This window comes from Fistularia commersonii, chromosome 4, assembly GCF_037954325.1.
Source record: "Fistularia commersonii isolate RoL2024-O1a breed Wild chromosome 4, RoL_Fcom_v1.0, whole genome shotgun sequence".
Classification (NCBI taxonomy): Eukaryota; Metazoa; Chordata; class Actinopteri; order Syngnathiformes; family Fistulariidae; genus Fistularia; species Fistularia commersonii.
The window spans coordinates 11,845,966-11,861,223 of NC_141287.1; the positions used below are offsets into that span (position 1 = coordinate 11,845,966).

At 44.4% G+C, this 15,258-nt stretch overlaps 1 protein-coding gene across 1 annotated transcript in view; it reads left to right on the forward strand.

Annotated features, from left to right (window-relative positions):
• Positions 1-3,101: 3,101 nt before the first annotated feature.
• mrasa (muscle RAS oncogene homolog a) overlaps positions 3,102-15,258 on the forward strand; it is a 14,520-nt gene continuing 2,363 nt past the window's right edge. Inside the window, exons 1-5 of the mRNA XM_086145308.1 lie at positions 3,102-3,241; positions 9,949-10,207; positions 10,874-11,027; positions 12,806-12,905; positions 14,913-14,992. Coding sequence (XP_086001434.1) covers positions 10,015-10,207; positions 10,874-11,027; positions 12,806-12,905; positions 14,913-14,992 — 527 coding nt within the window. The 5' untranslated portion in view covers positions 3,102-3,241; positions 9,949-10,014. The remainder of the gene's footprint in view (positions 3,242-9,948; positions 10,208-10,873; positions 11,028-12,805; positions 12,906-14,912; positions 14,993-15,258) is intronic.

Below are 15,258 nucleotides of genomic sequence, written 5' to 3' on the forward strand. Positions count from 1 at the left end.
TGTTTACAAGCCCCTCTCTCAAAACAGAAAACTGCTAGTCTATTATATAATATATAACTATATTATAGTTTGGATGCTGTGCGGGTATGTGTGTGTGTTTGCACATATATGTGATCCGGTCGGTGCATCAGACCATCGTGGGGGAAAAAATAAAATAAAGCACTGCTTACATGCTGTCTCAACGGAAACAGGCAAGCAACGACTTAAGTGTGCCTGCATGTGTGTAATGCATGTTTTTGAGGGGAAGGTGTATTGCACCTCAATCACTGACATGCAGTAATGAATATTTTTGTGGGTTAACATGCGTCTGTCACAGTCAGCATCATATGGAGCAGCATCCGGGCCTCAGATGGGCTGAAAGCAAGTGCTTCCCTGTCTTCATTTTGTAAAATCCATGTTGATTTTGATTTGGTGTGTATCACTTCAATTCAGAAAAATACCTGTAAATATCTGTTGTCGAATTAACCTGACTTAAAACACACAAAAAAGTGAAAGAAATTAATCAACAGCTTTCTAGGGAAAGACCACAAATACTTAATATCAGAACTTTCTTATGATTGACTAAGAAATTCATTAAATTTGCAAGAACTGACCGGAAAAGTTGATGCAAGTTTCGAAATTAGCAAGGGTTACATGAAGCTCTGTAGAAAATTTCAAAAATGGACTGTAGATACCACAGGCGCATTGAAAATACTGGTGCAAAAATGTTATTTTTCTGTGTTTTTATTCACTATATTCATAATCTAATTGGTTAGAAACATCCACCCAAAAAACATTTTGTTCCCAACCTTCTTCCTTTAATTAGTATTTAAATTGAAAATTAAACAACTGATTATTATGCCTGAAAGAAAAACTAGTTCTTTTGTTTTGTATCAGAGAGCAAATTACAATGGTTTACCAATGTAAATACCAATGATAGAGATAGATAGATAGATAGATAGATAGATAGATAGATAGATAGATAGATAGATAGATAGATAGATAGATAGATAGATAGATAGATAGATAGATAGATAGATAGATAGATAGATAGATAGATAGATAGATAGATAGATAGATATACAAACTACAATTCAAAACCATGCAGTAGGGTAATTGGAAACTCAAAAAATTGACATGTCAATGAGAGGGTGAATGTATGTCTCTATATGACATGGGGTTGAACAAGTGAATGGTTGTCTCTGGATAAGTGTTACATATAATGAATGTGTGAATATAATATATATGTATACATACATAGTATATAATACTGTTGTTGCTGTCAGATACCTCTGGTATTTTGCTGCTCGGCATTTCAAAAAAAGCCTCACGGGTCTGCATTGACTTTAAGTGAGTTTACAACAAACTTCAAATGGTCCCCCAGGAGGATCTTGCATGCATGCCTCTGTCGATATGGGGATTTTGCAGAAAGTCCTCGTGGCAAAACCCTCTTCTTTTTCACATGAATGCACCACGCGCCAGCACGTGTTCTTTGTGTCGCCGCATTGATACTGAAACGCTCACGTCATTGCCACTTAATGATCCGTGACACTGAAGGTCGGTTGTGCACTTCAAGGTTGGAGGTAATGAATGCTGCGGGCTTCGGGCGCACCTTCAGAGCAAGTCGACTTTAAAATTGATTGAAAAAAAAACGAGTGAAAATATTCGTCGGTCTGGAATAGGGTTATTGTCTTTACACTTACGTCGGAAAGGCGTCAACAACATCGGAAGAAATGGTGGATGTTGCACGAGAATCGGAGGAAATTAAGATCCTATCAACTTGGATGCGGCAGAGGGTCAACTCAACAGTTGAATTCATTGGTCACACATTCAATCAGTTTGCTACCTCCTCAATGCCTCCATAGATCTACCAAAGCTGAAATCAATAGGTCCTTACGTCAAACACAGCAAATCACTAATCCTGATTTACTTAATGAAAAAAAAATGCCAATCCTGTTTCATTGCCTACTGGAATATAAATTTGCTTCTGGTGAACAGTATTCAATAAAACAATCAAACATGGAGAGGATCATTGTGGATGGAGACAGAGAGGTATGAACTTCTTGCTGCAAGGTAGAAGCAGTCACCATGGTGCCACCATGCCGCCCCCATCCGAAAAAATATATATCACCAGATTAAAAAAAAATGAATGAAAATGAAATGAAAAAAGAAACAGCCTAAGGATTAAGAAAAGGGGGGGAAAGGGTTATATGAAATACAGAAATGGAGGAAACATTTAAATGTCTGAAACTAGGTGTGATAAAAGAGTGTCAGACAGCATGAAAGGAAGGGTGTAGAAAAGGGAGGTGAGAGGATGGATAGGATCAGAAATGAGTCACTAAAAGGACAGCAAAAGATAGATGTTCTGGAGATAAAGGCAGACGGAGGTGGTTTGGACATGGACAGAGGAAGAACGGTGAAGATCTTGAGAGAAGGATGCTGAGGTTGGAACTGCCAGGCGGGAGTTTCTGGAGGAGAACCAGCGAGGAGATTTAGGGATGGAGGGAAAGAGGGTGTGAAGTTGGCTGGTGTGTAGGGATGAGGGTTAGATGGAGGCAGGTGAGTGGCTGGGGTGACTCCTGAAGGAGGAGAAGAAAAAAGATGACTGAAACTTCTGAGTGTGCAAACATCGCGTGCAGGAACACAAAACGAAGCTTCTCTGCGTCAGTTTTGAAAATGTGATTTAAATTTAAATCTGTAGATTTCCATACAGATTTCAATGAACCCCCACAACGCAAAAAAAAAATCTTTCAGTATGTTCACAATGAACTCTCCAAATACATGTATTTCTCACTTCCCCTAATAAGAGAAGCTAATTTCCTCCGAACTGCTCCTTTAAAGAAAAAACACTGTATAGAGGGGACGAGTCCATTTCACAAAAAAAGGGGGGTCCCCTTTTGGTTCGCGACCTTTTTCAAACCTCAACGCGACAAGACAAGTCAAGAAAAACTAATGAATCTACATTTTAGCCTTTACTACTTGGAAGGTGACGTTAAATCTCCATTAGCACCCCCCGACCTTGTCGCATCCCCCACCGGGGAGCGTCGTCCACCCCTCCGGGGCTTTTCTATTAATAGCATCAGCTGTTGCAATACAAAGCTCAGGCTACGCGGCGTATTGTTCGGCAGATGTGGGGACCTTCGCGGCCGTCTGAGGCGAGAGGGCGGCGGTGCTTCGGAGCCCCGGGAGGGAGGAAGGACGCGGGACATGTCGGCGTGAGGGACGCGGAGGGGCGGGCTTTCGGTTGTCCTCTTCATGCTCAGTAAGTCCTCGGCGGAGAACGTCGTGCTACACCTAGCTGTGTCTTGGATGGTGCGTTCAAGGACCGGACTAGTTTGACCGCGCAGCCGGGCGTTTGACGACGAGAATGCGCCGCGTCAGACGAACGTCCTTTCTGTCTTTTTTTTTTTTTTTTTTTTTTGATCGTCGTGATTCGGTTCGAAGAGTCGGTTACGTACATCGATGTGCTCGATTCGTTTCGAACGGAAATTCCATTTGCTGCAAAACTTCAAGTGGAGGATGAAGCAACCCGAATCCGTTTTCCATACGGTCTTTCTCGTGTGCGCGCGCGCACACACACACACGCACACACACTAAACGGGCCTCGCCTCCTTCCCAGTGGAGGGGGGGGGGTGCAAAACCCAAAATGCTGTGCGATTTTCTTATTCTAAGCAAAATAAGTAATAAAATAACCCTCTTGAGCTTCTTCTATCCTCTAGTGGGGTGCGTTTGAACAGCTGGATCGAACCGCTGGCCGGGGGTGTGGTCTGGGGAGGTAGGGGGGCACAGGGATTCTTCTCGGATCGAATCATAGGATGAGATCATTCAGAAGCAGCCAGTCGGTCTGCAGGGGAAGACACATACACGCACGCATGCACACACACACACACACACACACACACACACGCATGCACGATCACTATTAATAGCCAAGTGAAATGACTCGATAATCCGAACCCCATCGAGGAGGGCGATGTTGGAAATGAGCTGACTTTGTGTGGTGGTTTCACAAATTTTTCATCTCAGCCAGGAAACAGCAGTGTTTCTCAACCAGGTGTGTGTGTGTGTATGTATGCGTGTTCACCGGAATTATGCTTTCAAGAAAAAAGAAGGCCCAGACTTCTGTGTGCAACTGGTTGCTATAAACTTAATGCCATGCTATTACCTCCTTGGCGATTGCAAGGTGAGTCCACGCTTTCCAGGTGGCAAATTTCAGTGAGATAATTCACCGCTTTGACAAGCAAACAAGCTTCAGACGGAAACCGACAGTGTTGAGTTATTGCTCGGCCTTTTCGAGGGGTTTCCACATTGTTCTTTCCCGCCTCTGACCTGACGCTCGTAGATTCGCGCAATGCGAGGAGGGCCGATGCATTCCTTTCCCTCCAATGCTGCCGTGCTTTAGAAACACGTTTTAGCAGTAACCCCAGCGGCTCTGTCAACAGTGTGACTCAATCTGACGGCCTGATTTGACCAGTATATTTGACCATATTTCAACGAGGTGCCATTCAAGTATGGTCACTTATGATTTTGAACGTGTGCGCCTAGTGAACCGGTAACAAACCCCATGTTGGTCGGTCACTTGTCAAGATGCTCGTCATTGGACACGGTGCGCGGATGCCATTGCAATAGGTCAGAGTCACTGTAAAGGGACTAGTCCGTGATATGGGTAGCAATTGAATGAGCCAACAGGTGAAGCCATAACCGTTATCCGGTCGCCATGGCGCCTGTCGTGGGGTGCGATGTGTGAGACAGCCAATGGACATTTGTGTCATCAGAGAGATCTCAGATAGCCGGATGGTGATGGAGGCTTCTCTGCAGGGTCAGGAACCCAGCGGAGAACCGACGGCAGTGTCAAGGGTTGCGAGTAGAACACAGCTAGCTTGCATGTGGGGCAGTATAGCATCACGAGCTACCCAGCTGACCTCCTTCCCACTGCTTGAAGCTCCAACAGTTGGACTCCTGTGCTTCGGAGCTGGACCACGGAGCAGTGGACGAAGGTGGCGTTTCTTGCCAAGGGTGAAATTGGAAACAGGCGGCATTTTGGAAAGAAGCGTGCTGCTCGCGATACTTCCCGAAGATGGTGGACTTCTCTCTGCAGAATAATGTGCCGTCACGTGGAGAGCTTGAGGTGATGCCGCGGTCCCCACGTTTTTTTAGATCTCAATCCAATGGAGCTCAGAGTGCACCTCAAAAGTGATCGAGGGTCCGCTGCTAATGTGCCAAGGATGCCGACTGGAGTTTTGATAGGTCAAGGGTTGTTGTCAGAGCCGAAAGGTGGAACCACCCAGTATAATGAAGGTCATAGAATGAAGTCTTTTGGGCGTTGGTCAGAGGTGCGGACATTCTTTTCCCATCAGTTTACTCTTCTATTGACATGGAAATATAATTTCTGGTCAGACTGTTGTGGACCGGCGGTGGATTCTTTCAGGGGTCGGACAGGAGTATGAACTGCTGTGTTTTCTTCGTATCTTGTGATTGTGAGCTTCGACAAGAAGAGGCACCTTTTCAATTCTGCAAGCTAGCAGACACGTAGGTGTTTGCATACTGGCACTGCAGACCACCAATTTGATTCTGATGTTCATTTAATAAGCCGTTTGGCTCACTTTGAGAAAAAGACTGGAATAGTTATCTAATCCGCAAGACAACATCCGCAAGCTGAATTGGTGGTTTTGGCACTGACACCTTAGTTTGCTTCTGGACAGGGTCAAAACACGCTTTTAATCTCACTCATTATGGCCTCGCCACGTGACCCCTATCCCCCGCATATGAATCTTGACCAGCAGTAAATAGTTCAACACCGATGGCTGATTGCATGCATTGCTAACTTCCCTATCAATAGTAGCAGCTGCCTTGATATGACGGCTTTTTCGGAAGGCTACTTCAAGCTCATTTATGTGGGTGGAGGTTATGTTGGTATTAGGGTTTTCGCAGATGTTTTTGCGATGGAAAATGGAAAAAAAAAAAATCTTTCAAATTTGTGGTCAAGGGAAAGTCTGGGAAAAATTGCTGGTTCCTAAAAAGGTAAAAGAGATCGATCCCCTCGGCGACCGATTCACAGAATTAATGACGCTGATGCAGAAATGCCGTCTCTCCCCGTCAGCCATAGCAGACTAGAAATAAAACGCAGAAAGAAGCCATGAGATGTGCAGATAAAGAGTCATCAGCCCTACTTAAATTAATTCAAGAAACAAACATAAATGCTATATTAGACAGGAAATTGCAGACAGAAATCCTTCTTGAATGTTTAATTCGATGTCGGCGTTGAAACCAGCATAGTTTTTTTCACGCTCAGGATACACTGCTATGAAAACTTGCGGCAAAAATATATCGTATTTAAACAGTAAAACAGCATAAGAAGATGCTAGGTGAGGCTTTTCAGCCATGATTGGTCCTCTGTATGAAATATGGCCACTGGCAGAGCCACGGAGCTGCACAGGCCAGACCCAACCGGATCGCTATTTGGACACAGCAAACGTTATACAACCAAGGTTTTTTTTTTTTTTTTTTTTTGCTCGCCAGCAAAGGAACGTGATTTGAGCTCAGTGTGAATAACGGAGATAGTGGCTGTGCCCATCACCACACACTCCATGTGATTCGCTGACACACCCTTAAAGGAACCCGTGGCAGATTTTTTATTATGAAGATTGCGGCTCACACATTCTTTTGCCCAATGTGGCGGGCTAACTGGCAGGCTGCGCGAAGGAAGGAAGCATCTTCCTTCCCTCCATTGTGCTAAGCAGGACAGGATGGACTGTGGCCAGCTGACAGCTGTTTCCTGGTTGCCCGCATGCTCGCTCGCATGAATGTCCGTCCCAGTGGGTGTGCACAAAAAAACACATATCCACAAAATTGTGACCTATTTTTACAGGCCTTGCTCAAACACGACAGCTCTACTGCCGGTTTGAATTACATCTTTGAGCCGGCTCAATTTTTGATTTGACCATCGGTTAGCCTTGTGGCCGATGAACTTGTCTCAGAAATTCAAGCTACAGGGGAAAAAATGTAGATTGAGGGTTCAGAAACCTTAGTGGAGGTTTCCAAATGTGGGATGGACGGCATTCTTTATTATATAGTGCGACCACGGGACCTGTATGATGGATAATTTGGTCCGACTGACCCGACCAGAGCACATTCAACGTAATCCGAGTGGTGAGCCCAGAGGACGGGTGTTATAATCATGCCACCCGTTCATTCATTTATCCATTATTTGTGCCGTTTATCCTGAATGGGGGATCAGGGAACAAGAGTTGGGGTTTAACCTGGACCGGATGGCTGTCGTATAGAGAAATACATCCGTCCAGGCCGCGTCACACTTGCGGTGACTCTTCAGTTGAAGCTTAATGCATGTTTTCTGACTGTGGGAGGAAGTGGGCCCACTCCTGTAAACTCCACAAGAAAAGCCCTGAATGGACAACCGTAAACAGAACACAAACCTTTCTGCTGAGAGGCTGGATGAGTCAGTCCTATGTCACTTCTTCTCAGAGGGAGAGGAATCACAGGATGACCCTGAATGTGATAATATTGCAACAGCAAAGACGTAGCATCTTACTGAATGATACAATGGCATTTTTTCAGAAATACCATGGCGCAGGGGTTCGCACTTCCACGTCACAGCAAGAAGGTCACTGGTGGGGGGAGCCTCTTTGTGTGGAGCTCTATGGGTTTCCTCCGGGTTCTCCGTTTTCCTCCCACTGTCCAAAAATATACTGGAGGTTCATAGGAGACTCCAGTCACCCAGACGTGTGAATGAAAGAGTGAATGGTTGTATTGACAGCTGGAATAGATAGATAGTACAGAGAATAAATGGATGAATCATGTGATGCAGCACAATAAGGAAGCATATAATTATCATTATTCAAATTAAAATGCATTATGCAATGTTTGTTCATTTTCAGAATGTGGTTGAATATTTTGACTCATATCTAAAATGAGTAATAAGTAATCCAAACTGCATTTAAATTTTCTTCTTGATGTTGTACATTTTTGACACAGTTACAAAGAAAACAAAAAGAACGCTGCAAAAAAGCGAACGAAAGTCAATATGGAAAAGCAATCCCAAGATGGGCAGCAGGGTGACGTCCCTGGCTGATCTTTTTCCTCTTGTTTTGGCCTGCTAGCTGATCACTGATACTTGGTAGCGTGGCACTCCCGAACTCTCTCACACAAATCTTACAATTACATAACAAGATGGAATCGCAGACCATCGCAGTCTGCAATTTTATCTGGTTTCGTAATTGTAAGATTTGCGTAATTACGTTATCGACGACTAGCTAATCTCCTCTTAGTACCTTAGTAGCTCTGCTGCCTTCACTTTAAGGCCATGAAACAATTATGATCATACGGAAAGGGATGCTAATGGCTGGGCGTCCCTCTCCAGGCACCATTGCATCTAGTTGCTGAAGGACTGAAAGTGTTCAACCAAGGTCACTATAATATGCTAAGGTCTGTCACGGGCATCCGACTCAGAAATTGTCTGCTTCCGTGAATGTAAGACTTGCGTGAGAGCGTTAGGGAGTGCTATGCTAGCAAGCCTCAGTGATCAGCTGGCAGGTAAACAGCTGATTGAGTGCCATCTTCTAGTGCTCAAATAATCCATATTACTTTTGGTTACTTTTTCGAGGGGCAGGACATGAAAATGAGAAAGCAGTGTTCTTTTCGTTTGCTTTTTAATTGTGTCATAAAATGCGCAAACTCAAGAAGAAAATGGAAATGCAATTGAGTATGAATATGCCGTCATCTCCTGAAAATGAAAAAGCATTTCTGCTAATGCATTTTCATTTTAACATTTGACATTTCTAATTGAACAATTTGCCAGTGTATGTTTTGAAAATTATGTCTTAAATGTCTTGCTTTTTAATTTGGATTAAGTCACAGATTGAGCAGTTTGGAAGAAGAAAATGAAAATGCAGTTTGGATTCCTTAATACTGATTTACGAATCAAGATACACTGCTACTTTCTGAAAAATGAAAAAGCATTTCCGTGAAAGCATTTTAATTTGAATTATAATCATTATATGCCTCCATATGACAAGCCTTTCCGGGAGCCAATTATATGCCTTCGTACACATCTGCTTACCTTACAGATAACGTTCACAGGTTGTTCTTCTCGCTCGCCCCAATTCTCCCAAAACCGAAGTAGCCGGCATTGTAAAATGATGCTTGCGAAAACACTGGAGCTAATATCTTGCTCCAAATGCTGAGTGAAAGCACTTCTTGGAATTTTGCAATGGCGAGAGGATATAATTATATACATCGCCCAACCACGTGTGAGATTTCCCATAGCTGCTTTCACAGTAAAAGCCTTTGTGGTTTCCCAGTTGGACGCTTACGATACGCAGCAGTATGAGTGGCGGGGAACAATGCGTTTGCATTAGCCGGATTTCAGGAACCAGCATACAGTTGGCAAGTGGAAGAGAGCGGCTGGCTGGCTGCGATCCATGTAACAACAACAGGCACACAGCGGATGATAAATACTCCATTGTTATTAATAGAATGGCTACAGAACGTGGAGCGCTGAAGCTTTTGAAGAAACAACTATCCTGTCCGACAATGGTCTGGTCCTGATAAAGTGGTTGTCCGGTTGGTTGCCCTGAGCCTCCGATCACTCCTCCCTGCTTCTCGAGCTTTTACGAAGCCCACGCTCAGTGTGTGTCGGTCTTTGGAATGTAGGGCATTGTTTACCGGCTCTGAAACCGTGTGTAGGAGGGGTGAGAGGCCACTAAACTCTTGTTTTGCCTATTTCTGTATTTACCACGATATATGTATATATATAGAGAGAGATACATATATCTTTTTTCCCATCTCTCAGCTTTGATCTACAAGTCCTCGCTGTAGTCAGTTTCCATGGTGATGAAAAAGCAGCTCACCCCCTTAACACCTCACTCCCTTGTTCTCACTCCCTCCCTCTATTATCATTGTGCTCTTCATTCTTCTGTTTTTCTCCCCATCTGTCTCCGTCTTGTGTTACAGCCAGGTGTGTCTCATCTGCGGCCTAGAAGCCTACCTTCCTCCTTAACCACCGCTGCGTGGGTCGCCATGGCGACCAGCGCCGTGCCAAGCGACAACCTGCCAACGTACAAGCTGGTGGTAGTGGGGGATGGCGGTGTCGGGAAGAGCGCCCTCACCATTCAGTTTTTCCAAAAGATATTCGTGCCGGACTACGACCCCACGATCGAGGACTCCTACCTTAAACACACTGAGATCGACGGACAGTGGGCCATTCTGGATGGTAAGTCCAGTCCCGAGTGCGGTGAATGTCACTGAACCACATTATCGCCGAACCCCTGCAAGTCTATGTTGTTATCTCACCATCCAATCTAGTTGTCACACATCACCAAAGTGCAATTCACAGTCACGGCTCCTTTTTTCGAGTTTCTCTATGGGTTGTAGGTCAATGCCTGATGCAAGCGGTATAGCTTGGCCCTACTGCTAACATGTTGACTCCTGGTTAGTGTACCACTGAGAAATATTCAAGAACATTCTGGATATTAATGGAAAAAGTCGTCGAAGACATTTAAGGATACTGAACTTACTTGGCATCAAGTACGCCTGACAAAACCCCTCTTCATGTCACGCCATGTCACATCATTCAAGATATGATTTCAAGGTGATTGCTATTTCCTGTGTCCTAGCTATGACCTATGTTCCCTCTAAGACGCGCGTTTGCGAACTGTTGCAGCGTTCTCCGCGCACAGCAAAGCTGAACTGTAAATAAATGAAACACATTTATTTTATTTGCAGCTCAGCTTGGGTTTCATTTCATGCGCAGCATAGATTTGCTGTACGCGGAGAACGCTGGAGCAGTGCGCGATTGCGCAAACACGCGGCTTATAGGGAACAGTGGCCCTGACCCATCTGGACAGAATTTTAACGTCGTGCTCCTCTACCTTTACAGTGCTGGACACAGCCGGCCAGGAGGAGTTCAGCGCCATGCGGGAGCAGTACATGAGGACGGGGGACGGCTTCCTCATCGTCTTCTCTGTTACGGACAAGGCCAGCTTCGAGCACGTAGACCGATTCCACCAACTCATACTACGGGTCAAAGACAGGTGAGCTTGACAGCAAGAATGCCAAAAAGGAGTGGTGTTTTTATCTATCTATTTTATTTTTATTTTCATTTTTATTTTTGCGCTTTTGCCTGCAACGGCACCCTGTACGAAGAATGTGCAATTTGATAACTATCAGGTTCCAAAGATTGATCCTTGTGGAACACCGCTCATAAGACGAGCATACAAGTAAGAGTTAGAGCAACGCGGTTGTACCTGAGAGGCAGGAATCGGCAGATCGAGGCGGCGCTATCAAAACATCTTAAAGGTATTTTTGTTGTCCACTGAGTCAGCTTCTTTCGGCGACCCTTGATACAACATGTTTAACAGTTTTCTTTAATCAGATTAAGTTATCAGCGACCTGAACTGAGGGTCACGGTCTTTTTACAAGAACAAGGTCATTTTGAGATGCACCTCTCTATTGATGGGGAGACGGGATTCAAGACCACTGTCTTAAGGAGTGCCAGGCTAGGGTTTGAGAAGAACATGTAGATTTAACAGCGTTACATGACTGTAAAGGCATTTACGTGTTCCATGAGATAAAAACATACTAGTCTTCAGACGCTTGATGGACATCTCTCTTTTGGTAATTTATAAATAATTGTTCCTGAACATCAACCGCTGCACCTGAAACTAACACACAGTCACAAATACACACAGACCCATTTAAACAGAACGGTGTAAATTAGTGGTTCAGATCACAAGTTAAAGCGCACATTTTGGGACGTCAAATTTCCCAAAAGAGGAAGTGTCTATTTAAAGTTATAAGACATCGAACATATGGCGGAACAGTTGTTGTTTTGGAAAATGTGACTGTCGTTGTTTCTGTTAAACTGTCATCGCGGACAAACCGGTGCGATCGATTAAAACGATCGACAGGCTGCAGTTTTGTGAGTCAAAGCAATTCTGAGAGCTGTACCTCCGATCAGAAGGTTGACGGTCGATATTCGGCCCATATCCTCTGCATGTCGCAGAGCCCCTAAGCAAAAGACACTGAGCCCAAAGTTGCTCCCGAAGACCTGGGAAGCGCCTTGCAAGGCGTGAGAGCACGGAGGGGTACCAGGGCCACTGCTGTTTGGGGTCCTGAGAAAAGGGTGTAAATGGTAAACAACCTCTGAGAATACGGTTAAAGATCTATGAAAAAGCGAGAAGTTGTAAAGTCATATTTATGAGATTAAAAAAAAAAAAGTATTTTCACATGTGAAAGGTTTAATAAAACACAAATAGACAAGGTCGAAGGCGGTTAAACTCATGCTTAAGGGTGACAGTCTGATCTCATCTATTTGTACGCTGTGAAATAAAAACAAAGACAACAGATAAATACTTTCCTTTAATCATTTTTTTTGCCCTTTTATTTTCAATTTGCTACAGCTCTGGTTTGCACACACAGTAAGACTGAGTTTGAGATTAAAAAAAGAGAAGAAAATAGGAAGTGGAACTGACTAAGTGGCCGTCTGTTTGTATTTAGCAGCTGTGTTCAGCTCTGTTCTACATACCATTTGTGTGTTTGTACCTCAAAGACACACACACCCACACACATACACACAGACACACACAGCACTTTTCAGTGCATGCGGTTGAGAACAGGTCAGCACACAACATGATCTCAACGCTGCCAGCCGGACTGTTTTCATTCCCGTCAGGATTGTAAAAAAAACGTTCTCCGCACCACCAGAGACCGTAAAGTTTCTCTGGAACACTCACTGCTTGGAAATTCCCCCCTCTAGATACAGTGTTATACGACATGGTGTGTGCGTATGTGTGTGTGTGTGTCCTCTCAGGGAGGCTTTCCCTATGGTGCTGGTGGCAAACAAAGTAGACTTGGTCCATCTGAGAAAGGTCACCACCGACCAGGGCCAAGAGATGGCTGCAAAGCATAACGTAAGTAGGCCTTTTCCTTCCGTAATCTCCCCGAAGGCTCATTTGTGTTTGACATTAAACCCGCCTACGGACGGAGCCCCCTTTACCTGTCCCCTCATTCATTTCCTGCGTAATCCTTTATGTTTTCCGGGCAGCTAGCGGATGCGTAGCCAAGTGCTGCAAACGGCACAGTACCACTTATAAGCTCAAGTGCGACTAGTGAAAGGAGCAGAGAAGAATGAGATGATTTGGCGTCGGTGGAACCAAGGGGAAGATTTCCCCGTCCACGCGCCGCCATGTATTTATTTTTTTTTTATTGTCTGAATTGGAAGTCTGAACTCCGCACTGCCCTCTAGTGGAGAGATTGCCGCACAACCGTGGCAACGTTTTGAAACAGTAGCGTGTGTTTACGTCCGTAAGGTAAACGTATATGAGACTGTGGCCGGCCAAATCTGGGGAAACCCTCACAATCTGTTCAAGGTTAAGGTGTGGGGGAGGGGGGACATGAATCGAACCATTTCTGGAAGGAAAACTCATTTTCGTTCAGTGGATTTATTGGTCCGGCTTTATTTCTTGGTGTGTGCGTGTGTGTGTGTGTATGCAAGCACGTGCACTTCTTTGCTTGTAAAGACAGTAACAGAAATGGAAAGAAAAACGAAATAGCGCACATATTCCCTCTTTAAAAAGAGGGCCGGCGTTCTCTCCGTCCATTAATTCAGTTTAGTGTTAAAGTGTAGCCCAGTGTGCAAGTCACATTTAGCAATACACTGGAGCATTAAGTGTGTAGCCACTAAGTTACGCAATAAATGGAAAAAGTCCCCCAACCTCCTCTTTGGCATCTTTGTCCGATCCTCAAGGTAAATAAACGTAATAAAACCAGTTTATTTCCTTACATTCTGTCATATGTGTTTCTTAATTTTTTTTGTACATTATTTGTTATTTATGAAGTACATTTTTTTCTTATACAAAACACAAAACCAGCGGGCTGGAATGGAGTTTGAATTCATCTTAATGGGGAAATTTAATATGCCATCTCCCATAAATTTTTCAAGAAAGTCTTATTCCATCGTCATAACGTATGGAGTTTGGGACGTCCAAATAAATTTCAAGCGGGAACTATTTGGCGAGCGGAGCGGACGAATACATTGTCACAACTTGCGTTGAAAATCGGTGAAAATCTGCAAAGCTCACCCCGTGGGAGCAAAACTCAGATATAACTTGAGGACTTGGTGCACAGGTAGAATGCGAATTAGCAAGCTTTTAACTTCATGGAGTCTGGATCAGAATGGGTAAATAAAATAAAAACAAAACACCGCCCAGTTGAAGTTGTTTCAGTTGTCTTGCCGCTTAAGACTTAGGGCCGCGTTTGTTTTTACAGATTTGAGAGTCAGTTTAGCAACACGTCTGGAGGTTTTGAGTCATCCAGGTCATGGTGAATTCTTGTCAAAATCTTCTCGCCGTGGGAACTGGACTTGAACTGTCGAAGCCTCTCAAAGGTTGTGTGAAACCTCCTCAAATGAAGAAATTCAAGTCCAGTTGCCACAACAAGAAGATTTCAACAAGAACTCACCACGAACCAGATGACTGAGAACCTCCGCAGACACAGACTTGAATTTCTACACTTGAAGACATTTCAGCCCTCATCCGGAGGATTCTTCAATTTGAACGGCCCGTGGGGATTTTCCCAATATAACCTCCAGGCTTGTGGGCGGGTCTAGGTTATGATAACTTGTAAATAGAAGAGTTAGAACGCTAGAAACTGGGTCTAAGGGGGTCATTATGTTAACGGGATTGTCCTTCGTTGGGGACGAAGGAGGGAAACTTGTTGGATCACATGGACTGAGGTTCGTTTGGAAGATGGTTCTGGTGATGGATCTTTCCTGGTTGTTTGGAGGGTGCAGGTGGTCCTGGTCCGTGTGTGTGAAAACGTCTTCCGGTGAAGAAATTCAAGTCTGGTCGCCACTACAAAAAGATTTCGACGAGAGAGTTTGTTGCCCTGTCGTTAACGTCTCCGCTCCGTCTCTCCAGATAACGTACATCGAAACCAGCGCCAAGGATCCCCCGATGAACGTGGACAAAGCCTTTCACGAGCTGGTCCGTGTCATAAGGTAAAGTCCCTCAGTTCAGTCTCTTCTTTCTTGCTCAGTAAAGACCTGAAGGTCTCTGCTCACAGCAAAAGGAAACCTGCTTGGTTTACAGTGATGGGAGAATGTTACACTGTTGAGTGAAGGCAATGAGTGTGTCTTTTTGTGTGTGTGTGTGTGGGGGGGGGGGGGGGTGTTTAAATATCCCAGAGTGATTTCCTGATTCGCTGAGGGTAATATCAGAAGAATAGGTTTATCACATCTTTTATACATGTCTGTATCCAATGTTT